The following is a 15986-nucleotide window of genomic DNA, read 5'->3' as shown; positions in this document are numbered from 1 at the left end:
AACAAGAAAGTACTAGTGGCATATTTCAGCATACCTTCCGCCGTTAACAGAGGACCTTAAGTTTAGAGAAATAAACGCTGCCGAAAAAATGAACGCTACCGAAAAAATGGACGCTGCCGAAAAAATGAACGCTACCGAAAAAATGAACGCTACCGAAAAAATGAACGCTGCCGAAAAAATGTACGCGGCCGAAAAAATGAACGCTACCGAAAAAATGAACGCTGCCGAAAAAATGAACGCTAGGGAAAAAATGAACGCTACCGAAAAAATGAACGCTGCCGAATAAATGAACGCTACCGCGGTTAGCAAATCGAAAAGTGATATCAACAAGCAGAAACAGAGGACCTTAAGTTGACCATAAGAAAACCATATCATGAAATATGCTTAAATGCACTTATCTTTCCGTTTGCCAAGGGTGATTTGTGTTGATTGATCCACAGTTGCTCATCATGAGGATCTGCTTTCGTTTTTGGCCTTGTCACATTTGAACAGTAATCTGTTAGAACAGAATTATCAAAAACTTTGTCACAACACTACTTTCTATCAATTAGTTAATATGGAAAATATGGTAGCAAAAAATTGTTGCTTAGTTAATGTAATAATAAAATACTTTACAAGATAAAATACAAGTCGAATATAAAGATAAAAAAATAAAATAAAATAATTTTTTTTAATAGTTGATAATGTTGAATATTCTGTAAGATCAGGTCTTTACTTTATGGATGCATGAAGATGACAATGAAAATGAACTAAATTGTGGAAAAAATAAGACGAGTATATGCTTTGTGGCTTAAAAAATGTATGAAGTATTTACTATTTATGATATTAAAATATATATAGACTACACCAGATAGTATTTGGTTTCTATAAAGGCCTGAAACTGTCATATAAAAAGGATTATAGTTTGAGAGTCCAAAAGCAGTTGATCTTGAATAACATAAAATTTTTTTCATCATTTAAATCTATCCTAAATTTATCCAAAAATTTGTAATAACTCCAGAAGCCAGGCTTTTCTACCTGAATTTGCACAGGCTAATAATTAGCCGCTAATTAATTAATGCACATGGCAGCTAGATTAACAAACACTTCCATATATAGCTACATAGTATCATTTTTTTTCATTTTATACATTAACAAACACTTCCATATATAGCTACATGGTATCAATTTTTTATTTATACATTAACAAACACTTCCATATATAGCTACATGGTATCAATTTTTTTTATTTTATACATTAACAAACACTTCCATATATAGCTACATGGTATCAATTTTTTGTATTTTATACATTAACAAACACTTCCATATATAGCTACATGGTATCAATTTTTTGTATTTTATACATTAACAACACTTCCATATATAGCTACATGGTATCAATTTTTTGTATTTTATACATTAACAAACACTTCCATATATAGCTACATGGTATCAATTTTTTTATTGTATACGTGCTTTGGAATTTGGATTTTGCATGCCAGCTAGCCCATGTCCCCTAGATCCGTTTGTTTGACAGTGTTTAGTGCTGTTCACACACTGACAAATTGGAAGACGTACTGTCGTTTGCTTGCCCAAGTTCGTCCAGAGGGATGATCCGTCTCTACTATATAAAATCAGGGCATCAGACCACTCCCAATCATTTCTTTCTCGGCTTTACACAAAATATATACAACCACGTACGAAATAAAAGATTATTTATGTTCATGATTTTGTACAATTCCACAAATTATAAGCGGCTTTTTTCGCCAGAAATTCTTTTGTAAGAACTAAGAAGAATTATTTAAAAAAAACAAGCACTTTTGTCACTTTACTACTCACTATAAGCCCCTGTCCCCTAGATCCGTCTGTTTGACAGTGTTTAGTGCTGTTTACACACTGACGAATTGGAAGACGTACTGTCTTTTGCTTGCCCAAGTTCGTCCAGACGGATGATGCGTCTCTACTATATAAAATCAGGGCATCTCAGACCACTCTCAATCATTTCTTTCTCGGCTTTACACAAAATATATACAACCACGAAATAAAAGATTATTCATGTTCATGTTTTTGTACAATTCTACAAATCATTAGCGGCTTTTTTCGCCAGAAATTCTTTTGTAAGAACTAAGAAGAATTATTTAAAAAATACCAAGCACTTTCGTCGCTTTACTATACTCTCTACATGAGGTACATTTATCCATGATATTTACGAGAAATAACAGCGAAGAAAAATACCATTTCATATTTTACTAATAAAGTACGAGAAAAGGAAATGTAATATACATAATAAAGCACCTGACTTTTACCTTTAATGAGGCTAGGTAGAGGTAGTAATGATTTTTGGAACTTCAATGCACTTGACTTTTTCAGTCTTGAATATAGCCTTGACAAGCGATTTATTAATTTTGCTTGCTATAAGCCTAAAACGACAGAAATGAACAGCTATTGTAAGACAATTTCAACCTAAAGCACAACCAGAATATCCGTATCCAAGCATTTCTTTGCGAATAGCAAAAAAACATTTGTAAAAATTGAACGTTGCAAATTTCAGTTCATATTATAACAAGACGGGCGAAGCAAAAATATGGCCGAACACGAGGTTGAATTCAACACAAAAATTCAGTTAATCACTTTTATGCCATGAATGTGGAGTACCTTACATTAAAGCACAAGAACATACCTCTTTTCTTTGCCAGGTTACCCAGAGTTTATGGGGCTAGGTCGAAGTAGTGATGATCTTTGGCACTTCAATGCACTTGACTTTTTCGGTCTTGAATATAGCTTTCAGCAAGCGATTTATTAATTTTGCTTGCTATAAGTCTAAAACGACAGAAATGAACAGCTATTGTAAAACAATTTCAACCTAAAGCACAAACAGAATATCATATCCAAGCATTTCTTTGCGAATAGCAAAAAAACATTTGTAAAAATTGAACGTTGCAATTATAACAAGACGGGCGAAGCGAAAATATGGCCGAACACGAGGTCGAATTCAATACAGAAATTCAGTTCAATGATCCTTTTTAAGCCATGAATGTGGAGTACCTTACAAGTTACAATAAAGCACAAGAACATACCTCTTTTCTTTGCCAGGCTACCCAGTTTTAAAAACCTGAATTTAATGAATTTATTGAACTTTTTACAGTAATTCTTGTTCTCAAGCAGTAATACCACAACGAAATTTTGAAAATGCCTCGCTCGCGGCTCGCACCGGCAGCCGGCGCGCCCAAACTCGTCTCACATCTGTCGCATGTTAAAAATACTGTCACATGATAACGAATCACTAATCCTATTGGACAAATAAAAAATTATTCTGATGTGGTCGGTTGTACAAAACCAGGGCGCTTATATACTATATAAGCGCCCTGTACAAAACAAAATGCTGGAGAGCGCTATCCATCGAATAAGGATCGGTTTTCTAATCGCTCTATATTATTCTCCACTTCTCTATAATCGCGCTATAATTTTCTAATCAAAACTAATTAAAAACATAATAAAAGTCTCAAAGAACAAATAAACAAACCCCTGCACCTGGATTATTCTTTTTTCGCCATGTCACCCCCGCTTCGTTTATCGCATTTTTGCGGCATGTTGTCGGCAATCGTCAAAATACGATTCACATTCGGCCAAGCCCGCGATATCCGGCCGCTGAACAACAACAAAAGTATTTTCATTTGCTACAAAACGTATTTTAAAAATGCTTTCTTTTTAAAATACATACGTTTACAACGAAAAATAGTTTATTTGGTATCCTCCATTTCTTGATATCCATTCTCTCGAAGACCCTACCAACCATGGTGTTGCCTCATCTTTTTAAAAAGGTAAGAATCAAGATCAGTTCTCTCCTGGTTTTATTTGTAGTGTATCAGAAGTAAAAATTTTTTGACATTGGGTTGACGTGGGCGTTGCTTGGGCGAATCGCCAAAGTCAGCCAATCACTGAGAATAAATCTGTGACGTAAGGCAGGCAACTATCATCCCGCAAAGATAGCCATTTTAAAGATAGCCGAAACTTTTTTGCAGTTTGACTCCGAACCGTTTACGAGAAGTTCCGATTTTGGTGGGGATGAGCCTGCTCGCAGGCTATTGCAAAATGTCGATGTTGTGTGGTGTTGTGCAATGAGGGGTAAAAGCTGTATCGTATTCGTATTTAAGATCAGTGGTTAAAATGGAAGAGTTGGATTCTGGTGGAAATGAAGAGAAGCATATACCATGCAGTGGTTTGAGGAAAGAGCTCAAAGATTGTATAATGTCCAGTGAGTGTGTTATAAAGGTAGTGTTTCAATATAACTTATATATATATACCTATATACCTTTGAGTGGCATTGACCAATCAAACTGCTTGATTTAAATCACATGTCGATCAATTAATCTTAAACTTCCTCACATAGTAAAAAAATCAAATACCATGTTCGAACATTGTATTTAACTTAAAAATACTGCATTCATGTGTTTACACACGACAGAGTAATATTATGCAGTTGGTATATAAGGTATTTTTTTTAAACAGAGTGGAAAAATTACAACATATCATATTTATCCACAGTTATTTTTATCCTACAGTATGGCAACAGTCCAAAGGAATGCCTACAAAGGCAATCAGAGGGTGTTGACAGTGAGTGCCGATTGACACAGCAAGCATTTTTTGAATGCAAACGATCCTTGGTAGGTATATATATATATATATATATATATATATATATATAATTATATATATATATATATGTATATTAAAATTTGTACACAAAAGTATTGAATGACTAAAAGTCTATCCCAAAACTTTATGTTTCTTTAGTTGGACTTCAGGAATCGATTTAGAGGGAGGAAAGGATATTAAGTATGTGGCATTGTACTGGTTGTAGGTGAAATAAAATAGGGTAAAAAGATCAAATTTCACACCAGTAATGAGACTGATATTGAACAAATGCAATAATGTAGCCTTAGCTAGTGTTATGCAAAAAGCTGTGAAACAGGTTAAACTACTAACTCTTGTTACAATAAATTTTAAGCATGTTCCATATGTACAAATATTTAGAGGTCAGTTGTGTTAAAGCATTTCATTGTTACGTAAAGCACGCATTGTATTGCCTGGTTTCCTTTTAGTCGTAGTTGTCCTGAATATGTCAAGGTGACTGATGTAAATGAACCATTTCTATATGCATGTGCAGTGAACCACACCAATTTGAATACAAAAATAAAGACAAATTTGGAACTGGACTATTTCTCATGAGTGAAAATGACTCGTTCACGACAATTACAACTAAATGGAAACCAGGCTTAATTAAATAAGGAGTTTTAGATGTGACTCAATATAGTCATCAAATGGCCAATCGTATTTAAGCATTGGTATGCCCTTGATAATGTCCACCACTCACTGCACTCAGTATTAAAAAAGGATAAACGTTTGCAACTACTACATATCTTCTAATCTTCAGTCGTAATTACTTACAGCAATAAACAGCTTACACAAAACTTAAAAAACAGAACATTGTGTTTGCAATTTGTCTTTTTCAATTAATGATGTAACGCGCATGTCACTTCGACATCCCAAACGATTTAATTCGGGTTTTTCTCGCTGAAACGATTAATGAAAAAGGGAGTTTATTTGATCTATACAATCTATACTTGCAGTAAGATTCTGTACATAACTATTATAACTGGTCTATGTGTAGGCTGTTTGCCTCTGCTGTGAAATTGGCGTCGCATGTAGAGTGTAGACAGCCGAATGATGTGTACTTTATACCACGCTTTATTCGTCCTATGTTATAATAAGGCTATTTATATTCATAATTCATTATTTTTATATTTAGGCTTTCTTCAAAAAAATTGGTCAACTCTATTTTCTGCTACCTTCTATACAAGTTTTCGAATTTTTATTTCAAGTGTTTTGATAGGCATAACTGCATATGCAGCGGCAATTATACTGAATATATAAGTGATACTCGACAATATCAAATCTGTGGAACATAATGTGTCGAAGTGGATGTTTTGAATTTATGTTTAATTAATTTGTCATTTCATTATATCGTCAGTTTTTGACTTTTAATAACTGCGAAACGGCGTACGCCGCAATGCTAGAGATTAAATTGGTCTGCGGAACCTAACAAAGATTTGATTTATAAGCCGATTTATAACAGAATTTAATATGACAAAAAGGCTGTAATGGGTGCACGCATGCATGTATGCAGCTGCTGTCGGCAGAGGAATAAACAATTCAATACGGCTAGTGACTGAGTGTGTGGGAACATAACATTGGGGAAAAACAATTAAGATTTTCTCATTTTTGAATACATGCAATCCTTAAACCTTACATCTAAAATTTACAAATGCAGGAAATCAGTCAAAATATTCAAAAAAACCACCATAGCCATGGACAAATTCAAACACTACAATCGTGCTTGTAGATTACTCATCTAGGCTGTACTAGCTACTTCAATGACAATGTGATACAATCATTAATAACGAGAGAAAATTGCATATAACCTAGAGAGATATATTTAATTACAAAGTGAAACGACTATAACACATGCACTACTTTCTTATTTATCTATAATATCTGATAAATATTTGCGCCTTTTTACAAGCCAAAGGCCTTTGAACTATACATTATACATATCGCAAGTTATTAGAAAGTTAATTTCAACACAATTTTGCGTAAATTCAAAATGTTTAAAGAAAACGCGTTCTATTAAAAGCAAATTATTTGAATTTTCCCCAACCAATAAAGACGCTGTTTTGAGTAGAAAGATTTCTGATTGGCTATCTTAAAATAACTTCATTAACGTCTTCTACTATTCCTCAGTGATGTAACTATTGTTTCAACATGCTCTTGAAATATTGACTATTTAAATGTCAACGCAAGGGCAGCTGAATAAAACCGTTGCTCAAACGAGGTCTTTTCACCTAGACCAGATGCAAGATAGCTTCCAATTTTAATTCAAATTCTAACTTGGTTGACTTTGCGTCAACGGTTGAAGCTGGACGGAACACACTGCAACATCTAATCTTCCCAGCTTTTCTGATAATTCCTCCACGAAATGAGGACAAGTAACAAAAAGATCAACTGCGAATCCATAGATTTGGAATCTCTGATTAATTTCACGACCGTGGCAACCGGATTCATTAATTCCGTCCTGAAGAAACCTTTGAAATCCAAAAGAAAAGTGAACCATCGAAAATTCCTACAAAAGCAGCTTGGAGCACACACTCATTATAAGAGCATTTTCATTAACAATACTGAAGAAATCCAGAATTCTGACAGATACATCTACAGCTCTGGGAGCGGCACTAATTTTCCTGAAACCACAGCTAAAACAGTTGTAAGAAGTAGAAACACTATCGACAGTTGTGAAGAAAAATCATTAGAGAAGCTCTTCAACCCAACTTTTTGGGGAAAAGCGCCTTCCAAAGAACAGAAAATATCCTTTAACTCATTGCGCAATCGACTACTACCAGAGTCATTTTGGAAAGAACCAGTGAAGAACAGCTCTTCATTTCAACGAGAATACATGCATGCCAAAGAATCGGGAGAAGTTGATGCCTTTGAATTATTAGGAGTTGAATTTGACGAACTATTAGAAAAACTATCAGAAGATTCCGATGTGTTATCAACATCTTCCGGTGATTGTTTATCTGACTCACCATCTCACTCCGAATTAGAAACAACAGTAACTTCTGATGAATCAAGAAATATCACCAAGACCGTATATGATCAGATTTGGAGCCTTTCAACAGACATTGTGAATTTCACGCAATCTGAAGAACGATACCTGTTCTAGTTTTCTGAAATGCGCGCGGTACATGCAGACAATCAATATGGACAGAAAGACAACCGACAACTTTTTAGAAAGTTTCCGACGGTTGAAAAATTGAACAGATAAGCTCAGGCATTATGGGCCTTTGGAGATTTATATAGTCGTTCAATATAACCTGTCAGGCAGGCTAGATATATACTGCGTAAAGTCTGTAAATAATAATGTATCACAAAAATATCCTTCCTGCGTCCACTCTCATCTATATAGTCTAATGTATCTAGTTAATGTTTGTAAATAGCCTCTGACTTTGTGTCACACAATGTAATAACATACATCAACCCGTCCTAACCTGAAGTTGTCGTTTAAAGGGATATAATTGCGCATATTTTTCAAGCCTTTATTTCTCTAGTATACAATCGGCATACAACCATGACAATACGTCCAATGTATGTGTTTAAGTGTCTCATTAGATGCTTGTTATTCCCCCATTTTTCAATTATTTATAAATTCAGAAGAAAGACCCCCGCTCGGCGCAATATAACACATATTGATTTTAAAATTGGATTTTATGAAATCTAATTTTCTTATGTTATTGATTTATTTTTCGTCTCTTATGCTGTATGCAATGATACAGGTTTTCTTTAAAAATGAGTTGTATACATTATATACATAAATATCAGCTGCATATTGTGTTGCTTTGACTTTGTATTAGACAATGCCAACTGCGAATTAAAGCAAAAAGCTGTATCAGTAGTTACATCACTTCACGCCTTTGTAAAAAAAGGTTGAGTGAATTGAGACAAAACACGAGGATGAGTTACTGACTTTCAGTACTCAGTCGATTGCGCCCTGCGGACCCGTATAACTGGTCCCCATGTTTTTTTTTCTAGGGTTTTTGTGTTGTAGTTGGGGTTTGTTGCGCCGCTACTTCCAATGTTGTAGTGGTTGATGAGGTTGTATTAGGATAAGGTATTGTTGTTTCTAGGCTTGCTATCATGTCACAAGGTAATAACGAAAGTTCATCTTGACTCCAAGCAAAGTTATAACATGATGAAAAATCAGTTGAAGAATTCATAACTTGTATGACTTCATTTTGAGGTTGCATGTTTTCTGTTTCCGAGGAAAACAGGCTGGGGTTTGATACTATACCTGAAAATATAAATTAATGTATTTGCAAAGATATCATTTTTTTTCATGGTGGGAAAGATGTCAATGAAAGGTAGTAGACAAAGAGGCTGCAGGAGCTGCAGGCTAAATCCTGCAGGCTTGAGTCTAGGCTATAACTGATCATTTTTTTGGACTTGCCAGTCTCCAATGCATTGCTTTTATTTTGTTGCTTCACATGCAATATTGTTGTCAATGTTGTATATTTTTGGAAGCCAATATTCACCTTCTGTTGACTGGGTTATCTGTTCACAAGAAGTGCTCATTTGTGATTCATTCATAAGATATGATGTTGCAGTTGGATGGGTATTACTGGCAAGAACTTTATTTTGATAACTTTTCAATAATCGCACAACTGAAGGTGATTCAAACAGTTCCTGAAACACAAATTTGTTAGGTCTCAGAAGTATTGATTATATGCGATGAGGTTGAGCCAACTTGCAGTTTTTGGGTTGCATAAAAATTAAAAAACCCAAGGTGGTTGCATAATGTTGTACAAACTACATATGCAAAAACTAAACTATAAGATGACAATAGAGTTGATGTTCGTCGGCATAAATGTGTTTTTGGCCCGACTTTGAACGAATTTTAATCAAATTAATTACAAAATGTGTACATATACCATTTGCTTCTGGGTTAGAACATCTTGTAACATGTTTGAATGTTTTTGTTCCAGGAGATATTGATCATCAATCACAATCTCCTTTGATTTTTCCTGAAATACAAAAGTTGTTGCATGGTATAGAGAAAAAGAAAAACAAAAAAAAAAACGGGATGAAAACGTATACATGATCATTACAATATGATCATTATATTTGCATTAAAGCATTAACTTTCAGAAAGGCTGTTGAGGAAACAGGGTAAATTCTCAGGACCAATGGTAGAAAATATGCTGCTTATGCAAAGTTTCGCATTTAATTTATTTTTTCTACATAGTACGTAGGAAATAATGTCCATCCTAAATTAAAAGAATTGGAGATACATTTGGAGTAAAACTAGAGCTGGTTTTCTGTTTTCATTAAAATTTTTCTCTTTAGATTTATGTACCAATCATCAGACTAGTATAACCTAGTAGCTGGCTTTATAAGTAGCTGGCTTTATAAGTGGCTGGTTTATGCAGTAGCATGCTCTGGAAGTTTCAAAAAACAAATTCTGTTGAAAATTGAAATATTTATTTTTGATGATCATACAGTATGCAGTCCATGGTTTGCTTACTGCCTGTGAAACTGATATTGGTCAATTTCACCTACAGGTTCCAGGACCACTTACTCATTTGACCACTTTTAAACAGGTATTACTTTACCCATTTTCATTTCATCACAAAGCAATAAGGAATGGAGAATAAATATTTATATAGATAAATACATGTTTGTGAATAGCTCAAGATACTGCAGACCTATCACTTATGCCCTGCTGTGTAAACGTCGTATGAAATTAATATATCATACTTCAAAATTTCCTTCAGCATTCCTCTTCTTCTTTTTATAATTTTGTTTGTACGTTTTATTTCGATGTTTTCGACATAAAGGAACTTTTGAGCCCACACTAATCTCAACACAACCTTCAATTTGACATTGTTTCGAAGGAGGTTTTTGCTCCTCCATTCCCCCAACTTTTTCTTTCACAACATTTTGTGACATGTTAAATTGATAAACTACACATCTTCCAAACTCTTTTAAAAAATCTTCGTATTTTTAACGCATATTGGTCACTATTATATGATAATTTTTTCAACCTTTTCAAACAATGAGACTGCCATGTGATCTAGCACGTGGCCTTACGACAACAACATATAAGCCATTGATCAACTGCCGGGTTGCGCATGGCATCAAGATGGCGGCTTTTTCATCGAGATAAACAAAAACAACATACTGATTAACAGGTGATGATTTGCGGTTACACATGGCGGCCGAACTGCTTACAATTCACTGGTGGTTATCGTTCTCCTGGGGCACCGTATTGCAAAACATAGAACGATCAGGTATATCGGTCAGCTAAAGCGCACGCGCAGGTTCGCATGGTGATGAAGATGTCTGGATTGCTGTCTGGATACGAGGCTGATACTACAATGTAATACAACACTCATACTGGAAGAGTTTAATATACACTACAACTAAAAGTTATCACACTAGAGAATGCCCAGAGTCCCTGACGAAATCATTTAATAATGTTCCACGCGTTTTCCATACGCACGTAAAAGCTTGAAACCTTCTATTCCCCTTCTAAGTTTTTGTATAATTAATTTTATGCCAAAAAACACAGCAAATCATCCACAGAATCCAACTCTAAGAATCTATTCAATCGTTCATTTCATAATTAATAAACGATTTTAAAGTTTTACATGCGTATACGTACGTATAAAAAAAACGCGACAGTGGAAATCACATTTGCACACTGACACTGTATAGCCAGTATAGGCCGTTCACACACTTCACACCTACGATTTTTGCTGCGATTTTATGTACGGTTTTCCTTTTTGATAGATGTGAACGAGTAATAAGTTCCCGTGAATGCTCTGAGGTGTAGTTCCTATTTGAATATCAGTAACTCATTCACTCGTTCATATCTATCGAAAGAGGAAAATCGCACTTAAAATAGCAGCAAAAATTGCTTGTGTAAACAGGCCTTTATGAAAACTCAGCTGAGCTGGAGATCTGCCGCTTTTCGCGGAGACTGGTTAGCACTTAGCAGCGATGATTAGGCAATCTTGCGCTTAGAAAAATTTTTTTGAAAGGAATATAAAGCAAATGTGGATAACAAGGCAGATAACAAGCCTGTTTTATTCACTAGAGTTAACTAGAGTTAGCTATATCTTTCAGAATCCTTTACCAGCTGATAGTTTTAGTACATATAGAATTAAAGTAATTCCGGAAAATGTATGCGCTTTATATTCATACGCAAATCTTGTAAACGTAAACGATTCTGCTGAAGATGAATCGATCTTGATTCGAAATATACAGAATAAAATTTGTATTATGCTATCATTTTTGGAATTACTTTAATTCCATTAGCTATATCTCATAATCATGTTTTACATATTTTACAGGTTATAGATTTTTAAAAACAACAGGAACTAAAATTTTGATAAAAAGAAGGTGAATCTATCAGTTCTGTTACCGAAAAACCAATCTACCTGCGACAACGTACGCGGTTTTGGGTTTTAGAGTAGATTGGAAGTATGAGGTAAGGTCAAAAGCCGGTTTTCAGCTGCATTGTATAGCAAATAAGGAAAACCCCGCGCGTCACCGGAAGACATCTGAACAAGGAAATTAATACAGGATGTTTTAAAACAAGGGACATAAACCAAGTGTTTCTGTTCGACGTTTTGACATTCACTGGCCTGATGTCCAGAAGACTTACTCTGAAATGGAAGTTTCTTATTCAATTTTATTTGCAATATCGCTGACAATAAATGTGTGTATTCTTTTGAGTATCTTATTGCCCACGTTCTTACGTCTACTGATGCGGCGCGTTTTGAACGCTCGATTATTAAATCATTATGAAGAATCACTGAAGGAAAACCCTGCGTTCCACAAGAGACTGTAAGTAAATTTTTAGCTACTACATATTATAAATTTATAAATACATGTAGTAACAGGTTGTTACTCAGTGTATTTATTATTTAGGTTAAGCCAAATTTTAGTTTCCACTTTGTCTTTGTTTTATGAATTTATTACTTGAAAAGGGAATAAGTGGCCATCGCTTGTTTAGTTGATGAAAGCGCGCTCCACTTACGAATGTTTCAAACTTTAGGTAAAACCTAAAATTTTACCCACTTGTTACCATTAAAAGGTAACGATTTTATACTCTTATGATAAAAATGACAAAAGAACAAAAATGCATTGTAGAAAGATCAAAACATAAAACAAGGAGCAATACCATTATTGTGGTATATAACTATACAATGTCAGAGGTTGTTGCAAAAGTTGTTCATATAAGCATCTCGTACAGGACCAGTTTGTGTTCACGATCATAATCGGTCATAATCATATACATAGACTACATACGTTGCAGTCCGTGGGATTTTCTTCCTGTTGAATTATTAGTTCGATTATTGGTTTAAAAAAACAATGAGATTGTCAAGCTGACAATTTTATGGCCGATATGTGGCTCAAAATGTTTATTATTTTAGCTGATAAAATGCATGCATAGTCGGTCACCTAAATATAGGGGGAACTCGATACAGAAAGTTTTCGCTGATCGGGACTTCTGATATCTGAAACGCGTCTGAGGGAAGTTGAAGTCTAATCAGTTTGACCTCGTTTTAACATCCGCTGCACGCGTGGCTACCGGTTTTAATCCGTGTATTTCAACACGCTATTACCCTAAAAAATCCAGAATATAAAAAACAGATATACAGGAAGATAAATGAATATACATGGTTTTCGTTAGAGACACAGTGCAATCATTTTGCCTTTCGTATTTTGATCAGTTGTGTGCAAGGAATGTTTCCTTTTCTAAGACCGTAAGTAGTTCCTTATCGCACACGACATGTGTTAACAACGGTCACTTACCAAAATTATCGGTTATGGGAAAAAAATATATCTGAATATGAAGTAATACGTTAAATGAATAATTTAAAGCAGTCTCAAAGGCTGGCGGGGGAGTAGCTAAAATGATATTGAAAACAAAGAAACATTATCCGAAACAAAATTTCATTTTAGTTGAAATCTAAAAATAGTGCACATCGTCATTTAGATGTAAGTTCGAAAATGGCTCTCACTGAACTGAAGAGAATATATTTATGCATGTGCGGGCTTTAAAACCACAAGAAATCATTGGCATAACTTTTTAGGATGATGGAGGAGAGTAACCAATATGGTTTTAACTTTCGAGACTGCGGTTGTGGTTGAATGACATGAAATGAGCCGTTAGCGGAATATATCGTTTAAAGTTGCTAGGACAGCATTGAGCATCACCGCTATTAGCTTGGCAAGGATTGAACCTATTGAAATGGCGAAACACACGTCGAAGGCTCAAACTAGAAGTTGAAATCTTGTTATACAATTATTCAGTAATAACAATATTTCAACCAGAGAACGTCTTTTAGTTAAGCCGATGTTCAATATATTGAACACTTCCGGTGCTGCTAACAAAATACCCAGAAGCTTAAAGATGATATGAGTTCACAAAGGTCACGAGTCTTTCAAATTAATGACAACCTCAGATACTTCTGATAATTAATTATCAACTTCCTGTCTATTCCTTATTTGTGTTGCATGTTCACGCATAGTTGAAAATAAATGATCATGTTAATGCAGTACTAATATATAAGATAACCCCATGCAGCATAGATCTATACTGATAAGTAGCTGAACACTTTTGGCCTTTTACGTCTTGGAGTCAAAGGCTTTGAAGTCAGTAGTGTTATCAGACATGACGCATCACATGCAATAAATAGCAAAGAAACATGCACAACTGAATGTTCCTCTATTTTTCGGTCAAGAAGCTGTGTAAAATGTAGGGCTAAAGGCCCTGTGCAATTTTTCCTCCAACTTGCAATGCAATTCTACTTTTGCGATATGTAAATTAGGTTTTGTAAGGTTATAGGTTATAATAGGGACCTTAAGATACACGAAATCTACGACGCGGACGGAAGGTAATACGGTCGACATTTCCACAGTTTCTCAACAGCAATAAAAATTATGGGCTCTTTCGGTAGACAAGGTTAGAACTGTGTGTAAAACTAATTAAAACTGGGTTTCTAACACTGGCGGCTGATTTCATGTCACGTGCGCGTCGTAGATTTGGTGCATTAAGGTCCCTAATAAGGTTGCGGCAGGGTATCGCATTACGCAATACTCCGGATATCGCGTTACGCAATACTACGATACCGCGTTATATCACCCTCAGATTTCGCGTTACGTAATGCTACAATATCGCGTTATATCACCCTCAGATATCGCGTTACGTAATACTACGATATTGCACAGCCAGAACGACAACCAGGGACGTTGGGAATGCTGGGATATAAATTAAAGTTAGCATGCAATTTAAGCGAAACATCAATTGGACGAAAATGTTCACTAAAAAAAGTAGGCCACGTAACCAGATGAAAAATTTGGACCCTCTTGACTCTTAATCCACTCAGTGGATTAAGAGTCAAGAGGGTCCAAATTTCCACTCGTACACCATGCCCTATAGCTGATAAGTGCAAGCTGATAGCTGTCATATTGGCGCACCTTAACGTCACGTATCAGTGAAATAAAGGCATTGTATAGGCCATGGTCATGCTAGAATATATCTGTGTATTTCTTCTAACTTTCTATATTTCCCTTACAGGTATCTGGATATAATATTCAATGGATTCTCATTATTGACTGGAATGATCATACTATGTTTGAGTGACGTGTTAGAGCAACCATTTTTGACTTCAAGCCCAAGTTTGATGATTGTTTTTTCAGTTGCTGTTGGTTGGCAGATATTTAAAATACTTCAGAATATTTGTGATCCCGACAAGACATCGAAACATTCAAAGATAACGAATGTGTTGCGTTTCGTAGCCATTTTTGTGTACTCCTCAATTTTGGTATATAGACAAAATGCGTTATTAGCAACTATGGGACTAATTGTTGAAGCACACGCTCTATTCTTAAAAATTAATAAACTGTGGAGAGTTCTGAAAGTACGGGAACAAAGTACATTGTATTTTACCTCTACCCTGGTCACCAGTCTCGCTGCCGTGCTATTACGTGCTGTTTTCCCATTGGTCACATTAATAGTCACCTCACGATTTCATTTAAATGAAATTCTATTTATGGACTATCTTCCACTCGCAGTATTTTTCCTATCGCTCGTGTTTTATACAGCAGCAAACATCTGGTTCATTAAAGTATCATTTGAAGTTTCACACAGGTCGTACCTCAGCAAACGTAGGGTAACTAGGAACAGATTGTTATACACTGTAAACCCTACAATTCCAAATTACATTCATAATGATCTATGGACGGGGAAAGGAAGAGCTTGTTTGGTGAACATTAATACGAATCCGCAAATAGAATCTCAAGATATTTAGTATATAATGAAAAATCCCCTGCATGGATGGTTGGGTCAACCATAATGCCGCACTCTTATTTGTTATTTTTCT

At 35.1% G+C, this 15986-nt stretch overlaps 3 protein-coding genes and 1 long non-coding RNA gene across 11 annotated transcripts; 2 read left to right on the top strand and 2 right to left on the bottom strand.

The window, feature by feature from the left end:
- Positions 1-211: 211 nt before the first annotated feature.
- LOC114521634 lies at positions 212-4157 on the bottom strand. 7 transcript variants are annotated; one of them, XR_003686818.1, is made up of 6 exons: positions 3704-4148; positions 3514-3630; positions 3060-3271; positions 2663-2802; positions 2289-2402; positions 212-496 (listed from the first exon to the last, which is right to left on the bottom strand). It is a non-coding gene; the product is annotated as an uncharacterized LOC114521634 (long non-coding RNA). The 7 variants fall into 7 exon arrangements; XR_003686819.1 differs by having other exon boundaries at positions 3060-3094; positions 3704-4139; XR_003686817.1 differs by having other exon boundaries at positions 3060-3630; positions 3704-4155.
- Positions 4158-6843: 2686 nt separating this feature from the next.
- On the top strand, positions 6844-8211 carry LOC114521645. The gene has a single exon (XM_028542145.1). It carries the CDS (start codon positions 7019-7021, stop codon positions 7757-7759), a length of 741 nt encoding a protein of 246 aa, XP_028397946.1. The 5' UTR covers positions 6844-7018; the 3' UTR covers positions 7760-8211.
- Positions 8212-8621: 410 nt separating this feature from the next.
- Positions 8622-10675, bottom strand: LOC114521538. Its single transcript, XM_028542006.1, has 4 exons — positions 10348-10675; positions 9522-9614; positions 9126-9276; positions 8622-8884 (listed from the first exon to the last, which is right to left on the bottom strand). The coding sequence occupies exons 1-4, from the start codon at positions 10537-10539 to the stop codon at positions 8622-8624; spliced, it is 699 nt and encodes a 232-aa protein (XP_028397807.1). The 5' UTR covers positions 10540-10675.
- An 80-nt stretch (positions 10676-10755) lies between these two features.
- On the top strand, positions 10756-15939 carry LOC114521387. 2 transcript variants are annotated; one of them, XM_028541818.1, is made up of 3 exons: positions 10756-10969; positions 11946-12441; positions 15182-15939. In XM_028541818.1, exons 2-3 carry the CDS (start codon positions 12266-12268, stop codon positions 15912-15914), a joined length of 909 nt encoding a protein of 302 aa, XP_028397619.1. In that variant the 5' UTR covers positions 10756-10969; positions 11946-12265; the 3' UTR covers positions 15915-15939. The 2 variants fall into 2 exon arrangements, with proteins under 2 accessions (XP_028397619.1, XP_028397620.1); XM_028541819.1 differs by lacking the exon at positions 10756-10969 and having other exon boundaries at positions 11929-12441.
- Positions 15940-15986: the final 47 nt, after the last annotated feature.

The sequence above is a fragment of the Dendronephthya gigantea genome, unplaced genomic scaffold, assembly GCF_004324835.1.
Source record: "Dendronephthya gigantea isolate DGI-Jeju-01 unplaced genomic scaffold, DenGig_1.0 000020F, whole genome shotgun sequence".
Taxonomy (NCBI): Eukaryota; Metazoa; Cnidaria; class Anthozoa; order Malacalcyonacea; family Nephtheidae; genus Dendronephthya; species Dendronephthya gigantea.
This window is presented reverse-complemented; position numbering and strand designations above follow the sequence as displayed.

What these genes read in the sequence shown, in the direction of transcription:
- LOC114521645 (XM_028542145.1), top strand. Translation starts at nt 7,019, where the DNA reads ATGAGGACAAGTAACAAAAAGATCAACTGCGAATCCATAGATTTGGAA.
- LOC114521538 (XM_028542006.1), bottom strand. Translation starts at nt 10,539, where the DNA reads ATGTCACAAAATGTTGTGAAAGAAAAAGTTGGGGGAATGGAGGAGCAA. An exon ending in TTCTAACCCAGAAGCAAATG is followed by an intron (nt 9,277 to 9,521) that starts GTATATGTACAC and finishes TTTGTGTTTCAG; the next exon opens with GAACTGTTTGAATCACCTTC. An exon ending in GATAACCCAGTCAACAGAAG is followed by an intron (nt 8,885 to 9,125) that starts GTGAATATTGGC and finishes TTATATTTTCAG; the next exon opens with GTATAGTATCAAACCCCAGC.
- LOC114521387 (XM_028541818.1), top strand. Translation starts at nt 12,266, where the DNA reads ATGGAAGTTTCTTATTCAATTTTATTTGCAATATCGCTGACAATAAAT. An exon ending in CCTGCGTTCCACAAGAGACT is followed by an intron (nt 12,442 to 15,181) that starts GTAAGTAAATTT and finishes TTTCCCTTACAG; the next exon opens with GTATCTGGATATAATATTCA.